Source organism: Mus caroli, unplaced genomic scaffold (assembly GCF_978045245.1).
Source record: "Mus caroli unplaced genomic scaffold, Mus_caroli_1 scaffold_8, whole genome shotgun sequence".
In the NCBI taxonomy this organism is placed as follows: Eukaryota; Metazoa; Chordata; class Mammalia; order Rodentia; family Muridae; genus Mus; species Mus caroli.
Window position 1 is genome coordinate 29,549,655 of NW_028227263.1, and position 26,095 is coordinate 29,575,749.

At 38.8% G+C, this 26,095-nt stretch overlaps 1 protein-coding gene across 2 annotated transcripts in view; it reads left to right on the forward strand.

Moving 5' to 3' along the window:
- Pik3c2a (phosphatidylinositol-4-phosphate 3-kinase catalytic subunit type 2 alpha) overlaps positions 1-26,095 on the forward strand; it is a 96,352-nt gene that overhangs the window by 67,001 nt on the left and 3,256 nt on the right. For both annotated transcript variants that reach the window (XM_085841370.1, XM_085841371.1), the window contains 17 exons: positions 2,027-2,215; positions 3,028-3,121; positions 3,577-3,671; positions 4,017-4,197; positions 6,891-6,995; positions 8,478-8,570; positions 11,022-11,151; positions 13,224-13,360; positions 16,180-16,349; positions 16,928-17,084; positions 17,723-17,832; positions 19,799-20,006; positions 21,689-21,813; positions 24,506-24,623; positions 24,714-24,786; positions 25,184-25,293; positions 25,378-25,503. In XM_085841370.1, the coding sequence (XP_085697496.1) occupies positions 2,027-2,215; positions 3,028-3,121; positions 3,577-3,671; positions 4,017-4,197; positions 6,891-6,995; positions 8,478-8,570; positions 11,022-11,151; positions 13,224-13,360; positions 16,180-16,349; positions 16,928-17,084; positions 17,723-17,832; positions 19,799-20,006; positions 21,689-21,813; positions 24,506-24,623; positions 24,714-24,786; positions 25,184-25,293; positions 25,378-25,503 (2,221 nt within the window). The remainder of the gene's footprint in view (positions 1-2,026; positions 2,216-3,027; positions 3,122-3,576; positions 3,672-4,016; positions 4,198-6,890; positions 6,996-8,477; positions 8,571-11,021; positions 11,152-13,223; positions 13,361-16,179; positions 16,350-16,927; positions 17,085-17,722; positions 17,833-19,798; positions 20,007-21,688; positions 21,814-24,505; positions 24,624-24,713; positions 24,787-25,183; positions 25,294-25,377; positions 25,504-26,095) is intronic.

Genomic DNA, 26,095 nt, shown 5'->3' on the forward strand with positions numbered 1-26,095 from the left:
GCTCTTCCACAGGTCTATAATCATCATCCTTTGAAGCTATATGTAACACACAAAGAAAAGATACATAACACACAAAGAGAGAGAGAATTATTTTATTAGCCAGATATTTAAAGGCCACATTCCTTTTGAAGAGCAATTTGACAAATCTGTGGACGTTATAATGTGTATACACTGCAACCCAGCAGTGCTGCTTCCTAGTATAAAGTAGAGAAAATCCTCATGTATTTCTGTATTGAAACACAAATGTTCTTTGTAATATTTATTTGCATTGCCAACTGATGGTTGATGTCCATTGATGGGAAATGCAATTATCCAGGTAGCAATGGTGAATATTTATAGCTGTATATATTAGTACGTGATACAGTAAATGGAGAAACTAAGCTGCAGATTAGGATGGTGACATCATCAACACAGAGAAAATAAAATCTAGAACACACTCATGTGGATACTTTTGTATGAATAGACCATCTCTGGAAGCATAGCATGCTGTCCTGGTCCACCTCTCCCTTGGGGTAGTCAGGCTCTTTGTGCACCAGGACTGGGTGGTACAGGCAGGATCTTGGTCAACAGTGAGTTTGTGAACAAAGAGCACACACCCAGGAACAGGTTTGGAGAACTAATTCAGTTGGTGGGTTGTGGGGGGTGGGGCAGGAATAAAGACTGTTTAAATTTTTTAGGGGTGATTAAGGGCTATCAAGATGAATGTATATCATTGGCCATGGCTAGGTATGCCTCCTCTGCATGAGGAGGAATTCCAGGTGCTGCTGGACATGACCTTATAAGAGGAAAGGCAGTTTAACTTGGCTGCCAGCTTTGTGACCTCCCTTGGTGAGGCAAAGATTGGGGGCATAGGGCTATGTGGACTAGTACATGCAGGCCCAGAGCAGTAGGTGAGAGATCCTACTCCTTCAGATCTCAGGATAAGAATTCTGGGGTTTGGACATGCTCGACCCCACTCACAGCCTGCTTTCCCAGTCCCAAGGCTTCCTGGCCTGGCAGTACAGATGCTTGTCTGTAGGAGAACTAGGAAGATTCCTGTCTTAGTTAAGGTTACTATTGCTGTAAAACACCATGACCAAAGCAACTTGGGAAGAAAGTGTTTATTTGGCTTACACTTCCACATCACTGTTCCTTACTGAAAGAAGTCAAGACAAGAGCTCAAACAGGACAGGAGCCTACAGGCAGGAGCTGATGCAAAGACCATGGAGGGCTGCTGCTTACTGCCTTGCTCCTCGTGTCTTGCTGAGCTTGCCTTCTTATAGAGCCTAGGATCACCAGCCCAGAGATGACACCAACCAGAGATTGTCTGGGCCCTCCATCCTTTATCATTACTTAAGAAAATATATGGCTTGTCTGCATTTTCAGTTAAAGTTCTATCCTCTCAGATAATTGTAGCTTGTGTTAAGTTGACCTAAAACTAGCCAGCATAACTTACATGCTTCTTATCATATTTGTGGAACAGGAGTTTGAAGCCATCTCAAGCTGCATGGCAAGTTTGATGCCAGCCAGGGCTATATAAGATCCTGCCTCAAAAGGAATGAAGAACAACAGTGAAATATTTCATGAACATGTCATTGAACTTAACTCAGAATGTCTCCAAAATACTTTTTTTCCCCATTTTGACTATTTTTCAATTCAACTGTATGCTTCCCTAAAAATAGACCGCAGCAGCATTTGTTTTCCCTGTTGCACTTGATTTTACTTGTGTGGATGGAGTCCTTCCTTGCTGCCTTACAGGGTTAGCTCTGCTTATTTAACTCTCGCTTTGTAGTGCTTGGCATCTTGTTGGAATTTCCCTTTATTTTAACAAATACAGCACTTTGTCAAGGCAGAACGATTTTCATCTCCAAATAAAGGTAGATTAGTGATGTTTGCTATACATTGAATATTCCTATTTGATATTAGTATTAGTACTATCAAGAAGTCACTGTCACAAGTGAATATATTTCTTCTTTGAATTTTTAATTATTGAGATAACTATATCATAATTCTACTGGGAAGTAATTTAATTCTATTATATATACAGACTATCTAAAGAAGATAAGGTCTTTTTGTGGGAAAACCGCTATTATTGCCTAAAACATCCAAATTGTCTTCCGAAGATATTAGCAAGTGCTCCAAACTGGAAGTGGGCTAATCTTGCCAAAACTTACTCATTGCTGCATCAGTGGCCGCCATTGTGCCCACTAGCTGCATTGGAGCTCCTTGATGCAAAGTAAGTCAAATACATTTGTTTGATGGTTTTTTTTGTCAAATTTTCCATCAATGTGTTATGTTGCACGGGTACTTCCCTTTTAACGTGAAAACAGCATAAGATAATGTAAATGTGTACATGTAATTTATGTAAACATAATCTTTTTCATTAAAATGGTCAAAAAAGCATTTTGTGTCAAATAAAACTTAACCTAAAGAAATAATTAAATGGCTAGTTTTGAATAATAATTTTTTATTAATTACTATATAATTTACAAAAAAGTTTCTTTTCAAGACAGGGTTTCTCTGTGTAGCTGTGAATGTCTTAGAATTCACTTTGTAGAACAGGCTGGCCTCGAACTCATAAAGATCTAAATTTATAATTATTAATAATTAATATTTTATGATGGGGACAAAATTAGTTTTTAATGAAGCTAAAGTTTTGCAATAACCAGGGAATAGAATCTTCATTTAGTGTTTTTCCTACTTGAGTAAAAAGAAAGGTATTGAGGGAAGGGTAGGAGGGCAGGAGAACAATGTGATAGACAAGTAGAAGAAGGAATAGTAAGAATGGAAGAGTTAAGTGGAGATTTGTGAACTGGGTGGTGGTGGCACACACCTTTAGAGGCAGGCAGATTTCTGAGTTTGAGGCTAACCTAGTCTACAGAGGGAATTCCAGGGTTACACAGAGAAACAAAAAATAAAAAAACAAGACAGAACAAAAAAAGTGGAGATTGTGGAGGAGGTTCAGCCAGAACTAAGCATGTGTTTTGAGTTAGTACAGCTGCATTAGGAAGAAATTACTGTTAAGTCTTGATTTTTCTGATATTCTAGATTTGCTGATCAGGAGGTGCGATCGCTTGCTGTGAGCTGGATGGAGGCCATTAGTGATGATGAGCTAGCAGATCTGCTCCCACAGTTTGTACAGGTAGGAGGTTTTACTACCTTGCTTCCAACTCACTCTAGTGCCAGTGGGTAGGGAATGATTATGGGTCCCCTTTTCTATTTTAAAATGCCATTACAGTTCAGCAGCAATGTTGAGGACACTATGTGTGGATGTAGTATAAAGCTTCTGCTAGAGCCAGGCGTGGTGGTGCACGCCTTTAATCCCAAAACTCAGGAGGCAGAGGCAGGCGGATTTCTCAGTTCGAGGCCAGCCTGGTCTACTGAGTGAGTTCCAGGACAGCCAGGGCTATACAGAGAAACCCTGTCTCAAAAAAAACCAAAAAAAAGTCTCTGCTAGGCAAGCCTTTTACCACTGAGCTATAAAACTTTGTGGCTTCGTATTTATAAATAATATTTTGGCTATGTATTTAATGCTTTTTATCTGAACAATTTAATATGGTTTGACTCCTAATAATGCTTATTTCCTCTTACACATAGGCTTTGAAATATGAAATTTATTTGAATAGTTCACTAGTGCGCTTCCTTCTGTCCAGGGCATTGGGAAACATCCAGATAGCACACAGTTTGTATTGGTAAGATTTAAATTTTATCATGTGGCTCCTTTCTTTTTTAGATATTGACAGAGATGTCATAATCATTAAATATAAACAGTGTGCTCATGATACTTGCCATGGGTAATCAGATGTGTAGTGAATCTGTTATTTTATAGAAGTTAAAATTTTAATCTTTAAAACCAAAATTAATAAAATTGGACAATATTTGGACATTATAGCTTTATAATAACTATTGAACCTTTTCTTGCTCATATGACTTAATTTCCTAGATATACAAAATAGATCTTGTTAAACAGATCTTTGCAGGAGCTTCATCTATTTCACAGAGGTGACTGACATGCATACATATTTTTGTTGCATTAGGCTTCTCAAGGATGCTTTGCATGATACACACTTTGGAAGCAGATATGAACATGTGTTGGGTGCTCTCCTCTCTGTAGGAGGAAAAGGACTCAGAGAAGAGCTTTCTAAGCAGATGAAACTTGTACAGCTTTTAGGAGGAGTGGCAGAAAAAGTAAGACAGGCTAGTGGATCAACAAGACAGGTATGTTCCCATCAAAGAGAATACAAGTACTCGGGGGGGGGGGGGGGGGGGGAGGTCTCTCTACAGACCCAGGCAGGCTGGCTCCTGTATCTTCTTGCCTCAGCCTCCTCAGTGCTGGAAGATACTTGTCAACTCACTTGGGCAGTTGTTTTTTTTTTTTTTTTTTATGTTTTTATTAGTTATTTGGAAATTTCAGATAATGCACCCTGATCCCACTCACTTCCCAGTCCCCCTAGGTTCACTGCAACTCTTATGACCTCCCCCAAAACAGAATAAGAAGGAAAACAAACAAACAAACAAACCCAAGTCCAATTTGTATTGCCCATATATTTACTGGAGCATGGTCAAACTCCCAGTGGCCAGCCCTTTAAAGAAAACTAATTCCGTCCCCTACCCCAACCCCTCCAGAAGCCACCAACTGGAAGAGCCTATACTTCTGCAGCCTCATTGCAATTTTTAAGAGTTCTTTTCCCCAAAACTTAGGATACCCAAGATATAAGATACAATTTGCTAAACGCATGAAACTCAAGAAGAATGAAGACCAAAGTGTGGACACTGTGCCCCTTCTTAGAATTGGGAACAAAACACCCAGGGAAGGAGTTACAGAGACAAAGTTCGTAGCTGTGATGAAAGGATGGACCATTTAGAGACTGCCGTATCCAGGGATCCATCCCATAATCAGCTTCTAAACGCTGACACCATTGCATACACTAGCAAGTTTTTGCTGAAAGGACCCAAATATAGCTGTCTCTTGTGAGACAATGCCGGGGCCTAGCAAACACAGGAGTGAATGCTCACAGTCAGCTATTGGATGTATCACGGGGCTCCCAATGGAGAAGCTAGAGAAAGTACCCAAGGAGCTAAAGGGATCTGCAACCCTATTGTTGGAACAACATGATGTACTAACCAGAACCCCGGAGCTCTTGTCTCTAGCTGCATATGTATCGAAAGATGGCCTAGTCGGCCATCATTTGAAAGAGAGGCCCATTGGACTTGCAAACTTTATATGCCCCAATATAGGGGAATGCCAGGGCCAAAAGAATGGGAATGGGTGGGTAGGGAAGTGGGGGGTGCTATGGGGGACTTTTGGGATAGCATTGGAAATGTAATTGAGGAAAATATGTAATAAAAATATTAAAAATTAAAAAAAAAAGAATTACAATAAAAAAAAGTTCTTTTCAACTTGGGCAGTTGAAATTTTAATAAGAGCTATGTTTGAATCTAAGATCAACTTGGAAATACTGCAATTATAACAATGTGTATGTGTCTATATATCTAATTGGGGGGGTGGGTTTTTTTTTTTTTTTGCTTGTTTGGTTTTTTTGCTTTTTGTTTGGTTGGTTGGTTGGTTTTTGAGAAGGGGTCTCCCTATAAGCTTTGGCTGTCCTTGAACTCACTATGTTGACCGGGCTGGTGTCAAAGTCACAGATCTTCATGCTTCTGCCTCCCAATGCTGGGTTGAAGGTATGCACTGCTACCCCCAGCCATAACAATGTATCTTAATTCTTGACCTCAGCTTGTCTTGTGTCATGAACACAAGACAGGGTGTCTATTCAGATGTTCTTAGATTATTTCAAATAGTGTTCCTTGGTTTTGTTTTGTTCTTGAAAATGGCTCTTTTCACTTTATCTTGGAGAAGTCTTGTCAGCACATTGTTACACTTCACATTCTGTGAGTATATAATGTCACCAAGTACTGAGAACGTGATTTCTGAGCCTCCATGTACATTGTTTATATATTTTTGCTTTCCCATGTAATGCTGCTGTGAACATTACTACATACAGCTTCACCCGTCCCCTAGCATTCCTTAGTTCTTCCCTTTTATGTTTTGAAAGGATGGCATCTTACTGGGTTGCCCAGGCTGGTCTCAGACTCTTAAGTTATCTCAAAGCCCTGTTTCAGTCTCCCTAGTAGCTCACTTTGTAGAAACATGTTACTGATTCAGGCATGCTTTTGTTTCTTTATGGGATATTCCTATGGACAAAATAGTTGAGTTAAGAGCTATATGCATATATATATTTAAAAAAAAAACTATAATAACTTCTGTTAGCATCTTGTTTTCTCTAAAAAGCTATACCTTCCTGGGCATGATGGCCCATGCCTTTAATCCCAGCACTTGAAAGAGGTAGGCAGATCTCTGTGAATTCCAGGGCAGCCAGGGATATATAGTGAGACCCCCAACCCCATGACCCCACACTCTGTGTATATGGGTGTTACTAATTGGACTTAGTGAGTTACATAGGAAAGAGGGAGTTGGTGATGTTGGGAGGGAGATGTATTAGGGGATATAGGAGGAGGTGGATATGAGCAAGGAACATTTTATAGACATAGAAGAAATCGTCAAAGAAGAGATCTTCAGTGCTGTCAGTAAGGTACTTACAGCACAAGCTTGAATTTAGATCCTCAGTACCCACGTAAAAATGTAGCAGAGTGATACCCACCGGAAATCTCAGTGCTGGGAAAGCTGGACGCAAAGACAAGTAAGAGGGTCCCTGGGGCTCCCTGACCAGCTTGCCGAGCTTAATCAGTAAGCTCCGAGTTTGGTGGAGACTGTCCAGAAAAATAGTGATTACAGAAGACACCAAGCACTAACCTGTGACCTCCATGAGCATGTATGTGCATACACGGAACATACTCAAAATGAATAGATCTTCATTTTCAAGATGTACTTACAAAGGTAATCTTTTCCATAGGTCGTCCTCCAAAAGAGTATGGAACGGGTACAGTCCTTTTTTCTGAGAAATAAATGCCGTCTTCCTCTCAAACCAAGTCTAGTGGCAAAAGAACTAAATATTAAGGTAACACAATACTCTTTTTTTTGTTTGTTTTGGTTTGGTTTTTGTTTGTTTTTTTTGTTTTTTGTTTTTGTTTTTTTTGAGACAGGGTTTCTCTGTGTTCCCCTGGATGTCCTGGAACTCACTTTGTAGACCAGGCTGAACTCGAACTCAGAAATCCGCCTGCCTCTGCCTCCCAAGGGCTGGGATTAAAGGCGTGTGCCACCACTGCCTAGCTGTTTGTTTTTTTAATGGTTTTTTTGAGACAGGGTTTCTCTGTGTAGCTCTTGACTCACTCTGTAGACCAGGCTGGTCTTAAACTCAGAGATCCACCTGCCTCTACCTCCCGAGTGCTGGGATTAAAGACCTGCACCTGGACCACGCCCAGCTACAATACTCTTTAAGTTCATATACACTTCAAAATAATGCATAAAAAGAGAGTTGCTTCGTGCAAGTGTGAATAAGATGTGTTGTTTGTAAGTACATAGGAAAGGGTGTTGGTAGATCTATTTTTCAGCATTTTTTTTTTAAGATTTATATTATCTAAGTACACTGTAGCTGTCTTCAGACGCCCTAGAGGAGGGCATCAGATCTCATTACAGATGGTTGTGAGCCACCACGTGGTTGCTGGGATTTGAACTCAGGACTTTTGGAAGAGCAGTCTGTGCTGTTAAGCACTGAGCCACCTCTCCAGCCCTTTTCAGCTTTTTAAAACCTAATCAGTATTCCTTAAAGACAGAATTTTTTTTTTTTTTTTTTTTACTACTTTGGGTTTTCTTTGTATTTTTTTTGAAACCAACATTCTTTTTATTATTTTCAATGGCAATCATAACAAAATAGCACTAAAAAATAAATCATGTCATAACTCAAGATAATGTGTAAATGCTGTCTCCCTCAATTTGTTTGTATTCTTAAATTAGAGTTGTGGCCTTACGTTAGCTTTTTGAAAGATTTTATTTTAAGGTAATTTATTTATTTTTTTATTTATTTTTTTAATTTTTTTAATTTTAAGGTAAATTTTTGTAGAGAATTTGTTTATATGTGCAAAGCCCTATATGTGCAATCCCCAGTCCCACAAAAAGTTAGGTAAAATGTGAGTTAATCTTTTCTGTGAAATTATTAAAGTGTTTATATTTGATTATATAAGTAATGAATGTCACAAGTACATATTTGAAAGTGCAACTGTTCCAGATCAGAATGAGAGTCATACAACTGTGTGTTCTGTTGAGAAATTCAGATTTAAAGTTCAGGTAATTAGAAAATTTTTGCACCAAGTTTTTAAATTTTTGTCATGTCTGCCTTTTTAGTGAAGCTATTTTACTGCTATCTATGTTTAAATATCAAGAGATGTTGACATATATTACTGGAGGGTCATGTAAATGCTAGTTAACAGCCATTGTTTGATTTGCTGTCATTCAGCACAGAGGAAAAGGAAAACATGAATAAATTTATAATTCACTTTTATGCTACTGTTAACGTTTCTAATGTTTAGTGTTGTGTTTGCAGTCATGTTCGTTCTTCAGTTCTAATGCTATGCCTCTGAAAGTCACAATGGTGAATGCTGATCCTCTGGGGGAAGAAATTAATGTCATGTTTAAGGTGAGAAGACTAGAGTTATTCTTTGTTTTTTGTCTCTTGGGGTTTGTGGGGGCGAGGTGCATTTGGTTTGGTTTTGAGACGGGGTCTCTATATAACCCTGGTATCCTAGAACTTGCTATGTAGACCAGACTGGAATTGGAACTTAGCAGCTATCTCCCCATTTCCACCTCCTGAGCGCTGGGATTAAAGGTGTGTGCCACCATACTAGGCTTCTTCTTGTTTTTTGTTTTGTTTTTTAATTATAATTCCTCTGTATTGCCTGGCTGAAGGCCTAGACTTAAGGGATTCTTCTCCTGGTTGAAATTCTCAAATACCTATACTATACTATAGATTTGCACCATGTGTTCAACTAGGTCACTGAGGGAAAAATGGCAGCTTAAAAATTCTTTTAAGGCCGGGCGTGGTGGCGCACGCCTTTAATCCCAGCACTCGGGAGGCAGAGGCAGGCGGATTTCTGAGTTCGAGGCCAGCCTGGTCTACAAAGTGAGTTCCAGGACAGCCAGGGCTATACAGAGAAACCCTGTCTCGAAAAACCAAAAAAAAAAAAAAAAATTCTTTTAACCAAATTTATTAAACATTTATTTGAAGTTGAATCAGTAAAATTTAAGATGGTAACATACACTTGTAATGCAATGCTCAAGGAAGCGTAGGAAAAGAAGACTGCAAGTTGTAGGCTGATCTTGACATGAGACTCTGTCTCAAAAAATAAAAAAAAGTGAGTAGTTCTGTAAAAATATTACTGACATACATTCACTCTTCCCAGATAGGACTGGGGACAACTTTAGCCCTAAGCCAACCTGACTATACATATTATAGCAGGCAGGCACCATTAGGTTGGCCAAGCTGCAAAAACAGGAGTGACATTACCTAGGGGGATGTTTGTGTGACACAGTATCCCTCAGTATAATCCTGGCTGGCTTTGAACCCTGGGTCATCCTACTAGGGCTTCCCATGTGCTGGATATTGATTGTAGGGGATGCTACTTATCCAGCCTTTGGGTTTTAGAAACAGAAATAATCTATGTGAAGCAGAAGGACTGGAGTATTAGAGAAGAATCTATTACCTGTTGAGATTTGTGAGTTATAATCATAATGTGTATGCTTTTTTTGTAAGATTTATTAACTTATTAGTATACAGTGTTCTACCTGTATGTATGCCTACAGGTCAGAAAAGGGCACTGGATCACATTATAGATGGTTGTGAGCCACCACATGGTTGGTGGGAATTGAACTAAGGACTCTGGGAGAGCATCCAGTGCTCTTAACCTCTAAGCCATCTCTCGAGTTCATAATGTTTACACTTTTAAGAGAAAGAATGGAGAATTCTGGTTAATTCATTAAGTTAATTAATTGGAGGTTCACAAAGACAGCTTAAATTGAACCCTCTTTGATAGATACAAGTTTCTGTTTGTTTAATGATATTGGTGCCTTTTTTTAAAAAGTGCCATCTGTTTTAATTATAGACATTTTAGAAGTTGTCTTAATATTTTTTAAGGCAAGTCTCTCTTAATCTTTTTCATAGTTTTCTTGAGTAGCCTGAAAAATATATTTATAACTGTGCTCAAATTATATTATTCAGCCAGGTATTGTTTTTGGTTTTGTTTTGTTTTTTTTTTTTTTTTTTTGAAACAGGGTTTCTCTATGTAGCCCTGGCTGTCCTGGAACTCACTCTGTAGATGAGGCTGGACTCGAACTCAGAAATCCGCCTGCCTCTGCCTCCCGAGTGCTGAGATTAAAGGTGTGCACCACCACGCCCGGCTTCCTTTTGTTTCTTAATTAAAGGTATTTTACATACTCTAAAATTCAACTTTTTAAATGTACTGTTGAGTAGAGTGTAGTTCAGTGGTAGAGTGCTTGCCTAGTGTACACAAGACCAAAGATTTGGACCCCAGCACCTCAAAATTAATTAATTAATTGATTGATTAATTAATTAAAATAAAGTTCACTCTGTGAAATGGAGACAGAAAGAGTTTTAAGTAAGTTTCTCTAGGAAAGTACAGTACAAGGACTGGAAAGATGGCTCAGTGGTTAAGAGCACTAAATCCCAGCAACCACATGGTTGCTCACAACCATCCGTAATGAAATCTGACACCCTCTTCTGGTGTGTCTGAAGACAGCTAAAGTGTATTCATATAATAATAAATAAATCTTTAGGGCTGAAGAGATGGCTCAGTGGTTAAGAGCACTGACTGCTCTTCCAAAGGTCCTGAGTTCAAATTCCAGCAACTACATGGTAGCTCACAACCATCTGATGCCCTCTTCTGGGGTGTCCGAAGACGGCTACAGTGTACTTACATATAATAAATAAATAAATCTTTAAAAAAAAAAAAAAGGAAAGTACAGTAGAGCTTTGATAATCTCTGTGTACATTCTCTTCCAAACGCCCCTCAGACCTTACAGCATGTAACAAGTGCTTGGGGAAAGGTGTGATTTTTATTTCCTTAATTTCAAGGTTGGTGAAGATCTGCGGCAAGATATGTTAGCTTTACAGATGATAAAGATTATGGATAAGATCTGGCTTAAAGAGGGACTGGATCTGAGGATGGTGATATTCAAATGCCTGTCAACTGGCCGAGATCGAGGTAGGTGTTTTAGTTGGATCTTGATTCCTTTGTCTCATGAATGTAGTTTACTTCTGAGCTTACTTTTGGTTGTATACTTAAAGGTCCTGCTGCAGGCTTATCGGGGTCTCGGTTATTTACATCTAGTGTTACTTATTGGTTGGACTATTTATAATTAAATACTTTTTTTTTTTTTTTTTTTTTTTTTTTTTTTGGTTTTTCGAGACAGGGTTTCTCTGTGTAGCCCTGGCTGTCCTGGCACTCACTTTGTAGACCAGGCTGGCCTCGAACTCAGAAATCCGCCTGCCTCTGCCTCCCGAGTGCTGGGATTAAAGGCGTGCGCCACCACGCCCGGCTTAATTAAATACTTTTAAAACAACTATTAATCATTTAATATAATTGCTAGCAAAACAGCTCAGAAGTAGTCCTAATAAACACTTTGTATTAACCAGAAGTGTAGATCAATTGACCCAATAAGGAATTCATTTACTTAAGCCAATTTTGGTTTTATTTCCACAGAATAAATGGTGATAATGGCTTTAGGTTTTTGTTTGTTTGTTTTGGGGGAAGTTGTTGTTTTTTTGTAGATTTTTATTTTGTTACTCAGTTGATAATTCTTTCAATTTTACTTTGTTATTTATGTGTTTTTGGAGAATAGACACACATGTTTGAAGTACAGAGAACAACATTTAAGAGTCAGTTCTCAACTGAGTGGTAGTGGAGGCACACACCTGTAATCCTAGCACTTGGGAGGCAGAGGCAGGCAAATCTCTGTGAGTTCCATGCAAGCCTAGTCTACAGAGCTAGTTCCAGAACAGCCAGGGCTATACAGAGAAACCTTGTTACAAACAAACAAAAGTTCTTTTTCTTTCTTCTGTGCATTCTAGGGATTGAACTCAGGGGGTAGCATGGCAGGCACTTTTAATCACTGACCTATCTTATTCAGTCCTCAATTGAATTCATTCTTTGATATATATTACATGTTCATCAAGTGACACTATCATTGTTCTTAATCATGAACGTTCATTGCCGGGCAGTGGTGGCCCACGCCCTTAATCCCAGCGCTTGGGAGGCAGAGGCAGGTGGATTTCTGAGTTTGAGGCCAGCCTGGTCTACAGAGTGAGTTCGAGGACAGCCAGGGCTATACAAAGCAACCCTGTCTTGAAAAGCTCGCCCCACCCCACCCCACCCCAAAAAAAAGAGAGGAAAAAAAAGAATCATGAACGTTCATTAGGTACCTACTACATGAACAACATATACACAAAACACTCACAAATCAATCATTACATTTTAGAATACTCTTTTATATTTTATTTTATTTTTAATTTTTTCCAGAGACAGGGTTTCTCTTTGTAGGTCTAGCTGGTTTGGAACTCACTGTATAGACCAGACTGGCTGTGAACTCAGAAACCCACCTGCCTCTGCCTCTGAGTAAGGGTTAAAAGTGTGCAACTCCGAGGCTGGAGAGATGGCTCAGTGGTTAAGAGCACTGACTGCTCTTCCGAAGGTCCTGAGTTCAATTCCTGGCAACCACATGGTGGCTCACAACCATCCATAACAAGATCTGGTGCCCTCTTCTGGAGTGTCTGAAGACAGCTACAGTGTACTTTCATAAAATAAATAAATAAATAAATAAATCTTTAAAAAAAGAAAGTGTGCAACTCCACCGCCACCAGACTGTTTGTTTGTTATCTTTATTTTATGTAAATAGGTTTGTTTTTTGTTTTTTTAAAGAATTATTTGTTTTATGTATATGAGTGTCTTAAGACACACCAGAAGAGGGTATCAGGTCCCATTACAGGTGGCTGTGAGCCACCATGTGGTTGCTGGAAATTGAACTCAGGACCTCTGGAAGACCAGTCAATGCTCTAAGCCACTGAGCCATCTCTCCAGCCCGCCAGTAGTACTCTTAACTGTTGAGCCATCTCTCCAGATCTTGGATGCTTTTAAAAATAAGTTTATTTTGGCTGCTTACATTTTTCAGCATGACCTGTCAGATTTAATATCTTATTTCAAGGATTAAAAGGTGTAAATATTTTTAAAAACTTAGTGTGGGGACACGTTTTTACATAGCTTTATTTTGTTTGTTAAAGGCATGGTGGAGCTAGTTCCTGCTTCAGATACCCTCAGGAAAATCCAAGTGGAATATGGTGTAACAGGATCCTTTAAAGATAAACCACTTGCTGAGTGGCTGAGGAAATACAATCCTTCTGAAGAAGAATATGAAAAGGTGATCAATATGTTTCTTTATTCTAAAGAGCTATCAGAATATGTTATAAAGGCTATTAATGCCTAAGAACTGTTATAATGTTAATATGTCTTCAGGAAGACCTATAGTCACTTTGAATGGTAACCTAAGAAGACTCCAGTTTTGTTTTGCTTTTATTAGCTTGTGAAGAATTATGTTTCAGTATGGCATTTTCAAAAAAATTTGCTTTTGTTGTTTGTCTTATCCATCTTCTTGTCTCTTGTGCTCTCTATTTGAAAGGACTCCAGGTTTAATGTCATTTAGCTGCCTAATTTATTGTGTCATTTTTATAGTCATTGAAGTGCTATCTATCTGTTGACCTGTGGAAGTAAAGTAAGAGGAATGTGTATATTGTGAGTCTTTTAGAGTGGTTTAGTTAGACCACTCCCATTTTAATTTTTTTTTTTTTTTTTTTTTTTTTGGCTTTTCAAGACAGAGTTTCTCTGTGTGTAGTCGTGGCTGTCCTGGAACTCACTCTGTAGCCCAGGCTGGCCTCGAACTCAGAAATCCGCCTGCCTCTGCCTCCCGAGTGCTGGGATTAAAGGCGTGCGCCACCACGCCCGGCCTTAAAATTATTTTTGACAAGGTCTTTCTATATAGGCCCTGGCTGTCCTGCAACTTACTGTATAAACCAGACTGCCCTTGAACTAACAAAGTTCTTCCTTCCTCTGTTCCCCTAGAGCTGGAATTCAAGGCCACCACATTAATTTTTTATAGTCTTGGGAAGTAGTATGGCAGAAGATGGTATTTCTTCATCTTAATATTTCTGATAAAATGATGGCCCAAAGGGATTGTTGAACAGCATGCACTAAGTCCCTTCTTTCCATTTGACTAAGAAGGGATGCAGCAAAGTGGAGTCCTGTTGCCCGTGTTGAATTCTGGCATTCCCACCTGCAATTACATGATCTTGACAAACACTAAAGTCTTGCTATATCTTAGTTTCACATGCCTGTAAAATGGCATAAATCTTAATACCTAAGTTACTGGTTTATGGTGGGTTTTTTTTTTTAATGAGTAGTTGTAAATAGATTGGTGTTAAGTGTTATAACAATGGTTTCTAGAGGGTTGTAAAATAAAATTATCCACGAAGACCAATAGCAATCCAGTAATTTGCTAGTACTAGCGTTATAGTGCAGACTTGTAGTCACAGTCTCAGAAGGTTCAGACAAGAGGATAGTGACTGATTGAGATACAAACCCTATCTGAAAAAGAAGAAAACAATCACAGTATTTTAAGAATCAATATGTATGCTTTAAAATACTATGTACATCTTATATGTTATATATCAGTCTGTGATATGTTAGTAATTCCCAGGAATAGCAAGGCTAACTAAATGTAGAGTCTATGTGTGTTGTCATGAACCCAGAAGAGGGTGTCAGATCTATAATTGGAGTTAGAGGCAGTTGGAAGCTTCCTGTTGTCAGTGCTTGGAATCCAACTCAGATCCTTAGGAAGAACAAGTACTTGTAATTGCTGAGCCATATCTGCAGCTCTGAGCTAACTTTTTTTACATATGTTCTCTATACTAGTAGAGAGGAAAATTAAATTGATGTTGGTTAAAAATTATGTTTTTTATGCTGGGTATTGAATCCAGAGTTTTGTTCAGAATAGGCAAGCACAAGATTAATTTTGTCCCCACAGTAACATAGATCCTCATCTATAAACATGATACTTAAAAGCTGGTCATGAGCCATTCAAACGTTTGTTGTTGTTGTTTTCAAGATTTCTCTGTCCCTAGGTGTCGATAGACACTAGCTCTGTAAACCAGGCTAACCTTAAACTGAGATATCTGCTTGCCTCTGCTTCCCGAGTGCTGGTATTAAAGGTGTGAACCACCACTGTCCAGTTTATACTCTATTTAAAAATAGAGAGGGGCAGGACCCATATATGTTAAAAGACAGAAGGCAGAGAGATGTAGCAGTAAGTACATTTAGAAGGGCATATGAAAAGACTGGCTTTTATTCCCATAGCTTAGTTGGTATGCTGATGATGTTAAGAGAAGTTACCAGCCGGGCGTGGTGGCGCATCCCTTTAATCCTAGCACTCAGGAGGCAGAGGCAGGCGGATTTCTGAGTTCGAGGCCAGCCTGGTCTACAAAGTGAGTTCCAGGACAGCCAGGGCTATACAGAGAAACCATGTCTCGAAAAAAACCAAAAAAAAAAAAAAAAAAAAAGAGAGAGAGAGAGAAATTACCAATAGTTTTATACCTTTAAAATATTTTGTCCTTGGATTTTTTTTTTGAGACAGGATCTCGTTCTAACTGGCCAGAAACTCATAGCAATCCTCCTGCTTCTACTACTACTTCTTTTTTTTTTTTTTTCCGAGACAGGGTTTCTCTGTGTAGCCCTGGCTGTCCTGTAACTCACTCTGTAGGCAAGGCTGGCCTCGAACTCAGAAATCCGCCTGCCTCTGCCTCCTGAGTGCTGGGATTAAAGGCGTGCGCCACCACGCCCGGCCTGCTTCTACTTCTTGAGTGCTGGGATTATAAATATGAGCTACAAGACCCAGCTTTCCAAATATTATTTTTAAAGAGTGCTGGATTGGACCTCATGTAGTGGTTATCCCAATAACCAGAAGGCAGAGACAGGTAGATCTATGTGAGTTTGAGGACAGCTAGGGCTACATAGTGAAACCCTATGACCAAAAAAAAAAAAAAGTGATCGATTACTATTGCACACTGGCAAGCCCTGCCTCACCTTGCCTCCTTTAAGACATTTTTTTTTCTAAAATACATAATAAAAAAAAAAAAAATTAAAAAAAAAGACATTTTTTTCTAACATAATTTTATGTCTTTATTACAGGCTTCTGAGAACTTTATCTACTCTTGTGCTGGGTGCTGTGTAGCCACCTATGTTTTAGGCATTTGTGATCGGCACAATGACAACATAATGCTTCGAAGTACAGGACACATGTTCCACATTGACTTTGGAAAGTTTTTGGGCCATGCACAGATGTTTGGTAGCTTCAAAAGGTACTAATGTTCTTATTACTATCACTGAAAGGACACATCCCAGCTCTTGTGTCTTCTTTTGAACGTAACTGGGACTGAAAAGGCCTTAAGAGATGATCTTACCACACAATACACAAAACCAGTTTGCATCTAAACTTTGTTGAAGTAAATGGACATGTATTCTATTTAATCTAGTTCATAGTGTCTACTACAAATGGTTCTATTCACATAATGATAATGAGTATGAATTCTCCTCTTCATGAGTTCTAAGACATTCAGGGCTATACAGAGAAACCATGTCTCGAAAAAAAAATCTCTGCATATTTTTGTAACCACTGTTGAATATGTCTTTGAGGATATAGATTTATAAGTAATCACTTTTGTGAAAATTTCATATTTAAGTTGTTCCAATGATGAAGTTGCTATGTAATAGTTTCCTCAAAATGTGAATTTTCAAGGATTATGGAAATGCAAAACTATTTGCTGTTTCCTACTTGAAAACTGTTATAGCTCACATGGCTTCATTTAATAACTTTTAACAGCAGTGGCACCATTAATTTTGTGTGTCTATAAATATGCTCTCTGTGTACTTTCAACAGGGACCGAGCTCCTTTCGTGCTTACCTCTGACATGGCATATGTCATTAATGGAGGTGAAAAGCCCACCATTCGCTTCCAGTTGTTTGTGGACCTCTGCTGTCAAGCCTACAACTTGATAAGAAAGCAAACAAACCTCTTTCTTAACCTTCTCTCACTGGTAACAGTCTTTACAGACACTGAACTGTATATTAGAGCTTCAGTATTTTGATAGTTTAAAGAGGATGTTTTATGCTTTTGAATAAAATTGGCTGTAGTCACAAAATGTCAAAATGTTAGTGAAATATTTTTAGAATACAGCTATGAATCCCCAATGTCTGATTTCACTGATTAAAAAATACAAAAAGTCAGGAAAGTGGTGACCCCAGAGTGGAGAGTAGAAGTAACTGGAGCCTGTAAGGGGCACTCACTGCTGGTGAGTGCATTTCTGTCTCTAGATCTAGAATATTCAGATGGCAAACATTCATTAAGCTGTATACTCAGGATTTCTGTACTTCCTAGAATATATAGCCCTTCAATAAGAAGGACAAAAAACAACAACAAAAAGATGCTATAATTGTTGTGACTGGAATTGTTACAGTAAACATAATCCTAGGAGGGAGATTGGGATTTTACATGTTACAGTCCATAAATGGACTTTACTTCCAACAAATCATGAGACTTAACTGTAAGTTTCTCATTTGTAAGTCACTTAAATACCCAAGATATTAACAAACTCCTCACGTGTATGATAATTTTTGTTCTCTTAATTGTAAGTACTTGACCAACAGAAATTTTAACAATTTTTTCCTCCTACAGATGATTCCTTCAGGATTGCCAGAACTTACAAGCATTCAGGATTTGAAATATGTTAGAGATGCACTTCAGCCCCAAACTACAGATGCTGAAGCTACTATTTTCTTTACTAGGTATGGCATGTTTAATTTTGTCAAAAAGTCCTTTGTGACAAAAAGACTAGGGATGTCGCTCAGAGGTAGAGTCCTTATCCTCTCCTCTGTAAAGTCCTGGTTGTTTATTCACCAGCCCTGAAAGAAAAAGTTACTAAAAGTCGCAGCAGTGCTTAAAGCAATGTTTATTCCTCTCAAAGTATAATCTCTGGTTTTTTAGTACATGATTTCAAATGAACGGATCTTGCTTATAAACATCTAAGAAACTGTCTTCCGCAGTAATGGCAATGTGCTTCTTTTAGGGTTTTTTTCTGAGATGATTTATTTTTCCAGGATTCTATCATAATAGTTTCTATGGATACCACAACCCAGCAGGAGATTGATACAGTAAGGCTGTATATTATTGCTTTACTACAGTATTTGAAGTGCATGTCAGGAAATGGCTAGCATTTGAATGTCATTGTTGCTTTCAATAAAAACAGATCTTGGCAAACATTGTTCTAAAGACCCAGTGACCTTGTTCACTGAATCCTGTTGTTATGTCTTCTGGGAATGGAGCTCACTTTTTTGCTCCGCCTTCCTCTCAGTAGAGCGCAGATATGAAGCACTGGCACGATCGATCTTTCCTAAAGTCAGGTTTGGCTGAAATGAAGGAAGCTGACTTTTTTTTTTCTTTTTTTCCAAAGATTTATTTATTATTTGTAAGTACACCGTAGCTGTCTTCAGACACACCAGAAGAGGGTGTCAGATCTCATTACAGATGGTTGTGAGCCACCATGTGGTTGCTGAGATTTGAACTCAGGACCTTCAGAAGAGCAGTCAGTGCTCTTAACCACTGAGCCATCTCACCAGCCAGAAGCTGACTTTTCAATGCTTCCCAACTTCAACCAATTTGGGTGTTTATAGTTTTTATTGTGGTTGTTGTTCCTTTCCATTGGGGCTGGAGACCAAACCTAAGGCTGTGTACTTACAAGCATTTTACTACAGAGCTAAACTCTCAGGCTTTTTGGTCTTGTTCTAGTCATTGGTTCCCCTAAGTGAAGCAAGTAAAGGACTACCAACTACACCTTAGCCCTGACATATATTTCTGAGTCTTGTTGTTCCTTTGGTAACCTAAATATATAATCCTAGCCTTCCTTACAAAATGCTTCTGCAAGTTCCACCATTTCAAAACTTCTTTTCCTAATTAAGTATGATCATGATTATCTAAGGGACTCTTGCCACCAAATTCTCCCATGCTACTTAATAGATTTTTTAAAATATGACTTAAAATGGTAGTCATCTTTTTTTTTTGTTTGGTTGGTTTTTTTGTTTTTGTTTTGTTTTATTTGTTTTGTTTTTGAGACAGGGTCTCTCTGTGTAGCCCTGGCTATCCTGGAACTCACTCTGTAGACCAGACTGGCCTCGAATTCAGAAATCTGCCTGCCTCTGCCTCCGGAGTGCAGGGATTAAAGGTGTGTGCCACCACACCCAGCATACTTTACTTTTTAAGACCATTTTTATTATTTCCTTTGTGTGTGGTATATGCTGCTGGCTTGTAAAGCAGGCAGAGGATAATAATGTATAGGGAGTTGGTTCTCTCCTTCTACAATGCCGGTCCTGGAGATTAGACTTAGATCATCAGGCTTTGTGGCAAATATCCTAGCCTACTGTGCCATCCCCATAGCCTGCTCTTAATATTTTTTTTTTTTTTTTTGGTTTTTCGAGACAGGATTTCTCTGTATAGCCCGGGCTGTCCTGGAACTCACTTTGTAGACCAGGCTGGCCTTGAACTCAGAAATCCGCCTGCCTCTGCCTCCGAGTGCTGGGATTAAAGGCGTGCGCCACCACGACCGGCCATTTACACATTGTTAGTCTGTGTCTGAGTCCCTTTTGCTCTTAATATTTTAAAAGGAAGTGATTTTCATCGTTTATTATCTTAAGTTTAGCATATGTTCCATGAAAACTCACTATTAAAACTATTAACAAGTTTCTGATTATTTTGTAGGCTGATTGAGTCAAGTTTGGGAAGCATTGCCACAAAGTTTAATTTCTTCATTCATAACCTTGCTCAGCTGCGTTTTTCTGGCCTTCCTTCTAATGATGAGCCCATCCTTTCATTCTCCCCGAAAACATACTCCTTCAGACAAGATGGCCGACTCAAGGACGTCTCTGTTTTCACATATCATAAGAAATACAACCCAGATAAACACTATGTAAGTTTGTTCAGTATGTAGATGGTCATGGATAAGGTTTCTGTTGTCCTTTGTTCACTTTTCAGTGATTGCTTGAAGTTCTAAGCATTGTTGATTTTTTGTTGTTGTTGTTTTTTTTTTTTTTTTTTTTTTTTTTTTTGTGCTTGTTGCTTCCATGAATGGTCTAAAAATAAGTAAATGTACTTAATATGATTTTGATTGTTTTGTATTGTTAAATTTACTTAAAAATCACAAGGGCCAAAATACATTCTTTTGGTGTCAAAGTAGTGTTTTCTCATTACCTTCATCTTTTCTTGTTTCAAAGGAAATCTTGCTTGCTATAATAGATTTAACAGTACAGTTCAAAAAGTCTTAAACTCTCAGCTGGGCTTCATTATGTACTCCTTAATCCCAGTACTCAGAAGACAAAGGCAGGCACATCTCTATGGTTGAGACTAGCCTGATCTAAATACCTAATTCCAGGACTGCCAGGACTGCTTTAGAGAGAGCTTGTCTCAGATAAACCAACCAAACAAATGAACAAAAATGTCTAAAGCTCTCATTCTACCTTTCAGTACAGTATTTTCTTTTTTTTTTTTTTTTGTATCAAACCCAGGGCATTAATGGTTACATAATATTTATTAAATATACACAAAAAGCTTATTTTTTGGTTTTTCTGTGGCTGGATCTTACTATATAGCACTGGTTGTCATGGAACTCTGCATAGATCAGGCTAACCTTCAACTCAGAGAGTCACTTGTATCTGACTCTCAAGTGCTGGGATTAAAGGCTTGTAACAACATGCCTTGCCAAACCTTATTTTGAAACAAATATATGATTTGTATTGTTTTTTTGCACACTCTTTGAGGCTATTATTTACCCTTGTGCAGGTTTCCCCCTTTTATTTCATGCAGAGTCAATCCCAGTTTCTCAGGAATGGTAGCCGGAAGCTGTGCCACTGAGTTGCACCTCTCCTTCATGCTAATGTTTTGTTAGATAATGTTTCTGGGTTTGCTTTGTTTGTTTTGTTTTGATGTATGATGAGTAGTTTTTAGAAAGCAATTTCACTTTTAACCATGTTATTGAGGTTATATTGTCATTGATTTTATAATGGCACTGGTAAGGATACAGAGTTTATACACACACATGCCTCGTTTTTGGTGGATGTACCTGACTCTTCTTATGGTATTCAAGTATTGTAACTTAGAGTGGTTGACATGTGCAGTAAATGTTCCCTTAACTCCTACCCCATCGTGTTTTGTTTTGTTACCTTTTTTAAATCCTAAACTTTTTTTTTTCTTTTTGTTGGAAATGCACTAAGTATATAAATTTTTGTTTGTTTGTTTTGGTTTTTGGTTTTTCGAGACAGGGTTTCCTCTGTGCATCCCTGGCTGTCCTGGAACTCACTCTGTAGAACAGGCTGGCCTCAAATTCAGAAATCCGCCTGCCTCTTCCTCCCAAATGCTGGGATTAAAGGCGTGTGCCTCCACTGCCCGGCAACTTTCAAGTTTTTATTTGAATCTTCCAGTATCTAAGTTCAATTTCAGAATGCAGTGATGTGTATTGTAAATACAAACTCTATTCACTATGTTCTAATAGTAATATATATTACCAAGGTTAAAAGCACTTGCACTATAAATTTTTCTATCAGGAAAGGAAGTTTCATTATAATGTAACGTGGCTATTACATGATTTCTTTTCAGATTTATGTGGTTCGAATTCTGAGAGAAGGACACCTTGAACCATCATTTGTATTCCGGACATTTGATGAATTTCAGGAACTTCACAATAAGCTCAGTATTATTTTTCCTCTTTGGAAATTACCTGGGTATGTTTCTATCCTTGTAAAAATTCATACTTTCCTATATAGGAACAATTTGTTTTTATATGTAGGTGAGAAACTGGTTAGCATTTAGTTCCAATTAAAATAATAAGTATCTTATACAGAACTGAAGGTAGATAAAAAGCTAGAATTTTATGTTGAATGAGCATGTGACTAAAATCTTAAATTAGGCCTGGTGATGCATGTAAACAGGAAGCAGGGGCAAGAGGACACTAAAGATTTTATTTTATGTGTATGAGTACACACTGTAGCTGTTCAGATGGTTGTGAGCCTTCATGTGGTTGTTGGGAATTGAATTTAGGACCTCTGCTCGCTCCAGCCAACCCCATTTGCTCTGGTTGGCCCCGCTTACTCCCACACAAAGATTTTTTTATTATTATAAAAATAAATAAATAAGTACACTGTAGTTGTCTTCAGATCCACCAGAAGAGGGTGTCATTACAAGTAGTTGTGAGCCGCCATGTGGTTGCTGGGATTTGAACTCAGGACTTTTGGAAGAGCAAATTTATTTATTTATTTATTTATTTATTTATTGCTTTAAATTGTGTATGTGTATGTGTCTGTGTCTGTGTGTTTGCCATGTTGGTGCCTGCAGAAGCATTGGACCCCTGGAGCTGGAGTTATAGTAGCCATTGTGAGCTGAGCAGTGTGGGAGCTGGGAACTGAGCTCAGGTTCTCTGCAGGAGTAATACATGTTCTTCACTGAACCATCTCTCTTGCCCCTATTGCCTAGCTTTTGATCTGACTTCCTTTGTAAAGCCTTAGATTTACTGTAGCTTAATGACCAGTAAGTTGTTTTCCTTTGCCACATTCTTCACATACAAGATTTCAAAACAAGGAGGCAAAATGGGTATCAAAGGATGTTATTGCTTGGTGTGGATCTCTAAGAGTTCAAGGACAGCCAGAGATATGCAGTGAGATCTTGTTTCAAAAGATATATAAAGTCAGCCTGGCGTGGTGGCACATGCCTTTAATCCCAGCATTTGGGAGGCAGAGAAGCAGGCTGATCTCTGTAAGTTGAAGGCAAGCCTGGTCTACGGAGAGTTTTCCAGGAGAAGCCCTGTCTTGAAAAGCAATACACACACACACACATTCTCATGCGTATGTTACTGTCTACACTCGTTTTTCTTTTTTACCATCACCAAAATAAGAGTTGAGATGATGGTTTTGGCACCTGATTTAGGGCATGTGTCATTGTTTTTGTATCTTCTTTTATGATTATTGAGTAGTGATTATTTTAGAGATAAGGTGGGGTAAGATATTTGTGAATTATTAAAGCTGAGACCAAATAACAGAAAATTAATAACAAAACAGGAAAGTAATAACACATGCACCTTCCCCACCCCCGGGTGTTGTTGAGAGAGGGTCTCAGATAGCCAAGGTTTGCCTGCAATTTACTATATAGCTGAGACTGGCCTCCAACTCCTGATCTGCCTGTCTCTACCTCCCAAGTGGCCCTAGGATTACAAGCATTGCCACCATGCCCAGCTAACACATGCATCATGATGTCAAGACTTATATAAGGAAAATAAGTGAGCCAGGTGTGGTGGCACACGCCTTTAATCCCAGCACTTGGGAGGCAGAGGCAGGCAGATTTCTGAGTTCGAGGCCAGCCTGGTCTACAAAGTGAGTTCCAGGACAGCCAGGGCTATACAGAGAAACCCTGTCTCAAAAAAAAAAAAAAAAAAAGTGACCTAGAGAGATGGCTCAGTGGTAAAGAGCACTGGCTGCTCTTCCAAAGGTCCTGAGTTCAATTCCCAGCATCCACATGGTGGCTCATAACCATCTGTAATGGGCATCTTGATGCCCTCTTCTGTTGTGTCTGAAGACAGTGACAGTGTACTCATATACATGAAATAAAAAAGAAGGAAGGAAGGAGGGAGGGAGGGAAAAAGGGAAGAGAAGGGAAGAAGGGAAGGGAGGGGAGGGAAGGAAGGAAGGAAGGAAGGAAGGAAGGAAGGAAGGAAGGAAGGAAGGAAGGAAGGAAGGAAGGAAGAGAAAATAAGTATTTAAAAGTAGCTTATCAGGCTGGAGAGATGGCTCAGCAGTTAAGAGCACTGATTGTTCTTCCAGAGGTCCTGAGTTCAAATCCCAGCAACCACATTGGTGGCTCACAGCCATCTATAATGAGATCTGACATCCTCTTCTGATGTGTCTGAAGATAGCTATACTGTAATTATATATAATAATAAATAAATCTTTTTTTTTTAAGGAAAGAGCAGAAGGAAGGAAATAGAGAGCACAATTTTTTTTAAGATTTATTTTATATATCTGAGTACACTGTTGCTGTTTTCAAACACACCAGAAGAGGGCATCCGATTCCATTACAGATGGTTGTGAGCCACCAGGTGGTTGCTGGGAATTGAACTCAGGACCTCTAGAAGAGCAGTCAGAGCCCTTAACTGCTGAGCCATCTCTCCAGCCCCATAAAACTTGAAAAAAGAAAGAAAAAGAAAAAGAGAAAAAGAGGAAGGAAGGAAGGAAGGAAGGAAGGAAGGAAGGAAGGAAGGAAGGAAGGAAGGAAGGAAGGAAGGCAGAAAAGGTAGCTTATTCCCAGTGCTTTGAGTGATATGGGCAAAAATAAAACAAAGTATATATCTAAGTAAGTGCTGTTCATGAGTCTCCAAATGCTTTCTGATGAAATAATTTAAATCCTGTTTTTATTTTTCTTTTGTAGCTTTCCTAATAGGATGGTTCTTGGAAGAACACACATAAAAGATGTTGCAGCGAAGAGGAAAATTGAATTAAACAGTTATTTACAGAGTTTGATGAATGCATCAACAGATGTAGCAGAGGTGACTTCCAATCTAAGAAGTAAATATAACGTAATCTACTTTGTGTTATATAATAGTTAACTAATGAGCCTTTTTTCTCTTCAATCTTAGTGTGATCTTGTTTGTACTTTTTTCCACCCTTTACTTCGTGATGAGAAAGCTGAAGGAATAGCTAGGTCTGCAGGTGAGCTTATACTTTTTTCCTCCTGGTTGATAATTGATGACTTTTGTGATGGGGTAGAGGTGGATATGTGGATACATGTGTGTGGGGTCTAAAAATCAGCCCGCCCTCCCTCCTTCCCTCCCTCCCTCCCTCCCTTCCTCCCTCCCTCCCTCCCTTCCTTCCTTCCCTTTTGTTTTTGTTTTTTTTTTAAAGATTTTATGTGTATGAATATTTTGCCTGAATGTATTCATGTATACCATACACATGCCTGCAGAGGTCAGAAGAGGGGATTGCATGACATGAGATCTACTTTTCCTATCTGCTGCCTCTCACCGTGCCCTCATGCAGCAGTTCTTTTGCTGAAGTGTGAGCCATTTCAGGCACATTGAGATAAAGAGGAAAGTATTTCTGTTTTCAGGTGCAGTTCCCTTCAGCCCAACTCTGGGCCAAATAGGAGGAGCAGTAAAGTTATCTGTTTCTTACCGAAATGGCACCCTCTTCATCATGGTGATGCACATCAAAGATCTCGTGAGTGGTGACAAATGCTGACTGTAGAGTAAATTTGTACCTCAGTAGGAAGCACTACTATTAAGAGACTGCTTTTCTTTATAGGTGACTGAAGATGGGGCTGACCCAAATCCATATGTCAAAACATACCTGCTTCCAGATACCCACAAAACGTCAAAACGTAAAACCAAAATTTCACGTAAAACTAGGAACCCAACATTCAATGAAATGGTAAGCTAAGCTTCATTTCTAAAAATTTCGAAGAGTAGTTGCTTTGAGATTTCAATGCTTTTATTTCTGTAAGGTTTACTTGTTTTATGTGTGTGTAGTGTTTTGCTGCCATGTATGTAAGTGCAATGGATGTGTGTGGAACCCACAGAGGCCGAAAGGTGGTGCTGGTCTCTCTGGAACTGGAGTTACATACAGGCAGTTGTGAACCGCCTGTAGCTAATAAGAATTGAACCCAGTTCCTCTTACATACAGGCAGTTGTGAACTGCCTTGTAGCTAATAAGAATTGAACCCAATTCCTCTTTTTTTTTTTTTTTTTTTGGTTTTTCGAGACAGGGTTTCTCTGTGTAGCCCTGTCTGTCCTGGAACTCACTTTATAGAGCAGGCTGGCCTCGAACTCAGAAATCCACCTACCTCTGCCTCCCAAGTACTGGGATTAAAGGCATGCGCCTTCTGAGTTTGAGAACACAGAGAAATCCTGTCTGGAAAAAAAAAAGAAAGGAAAAAAATGGAATTTTAATCTGTTTTTGGAAGATAATTTTAAAATTATATTATCAAACTTGCTTTCCATCTATCCTCTTTTTTTCTCCAGTG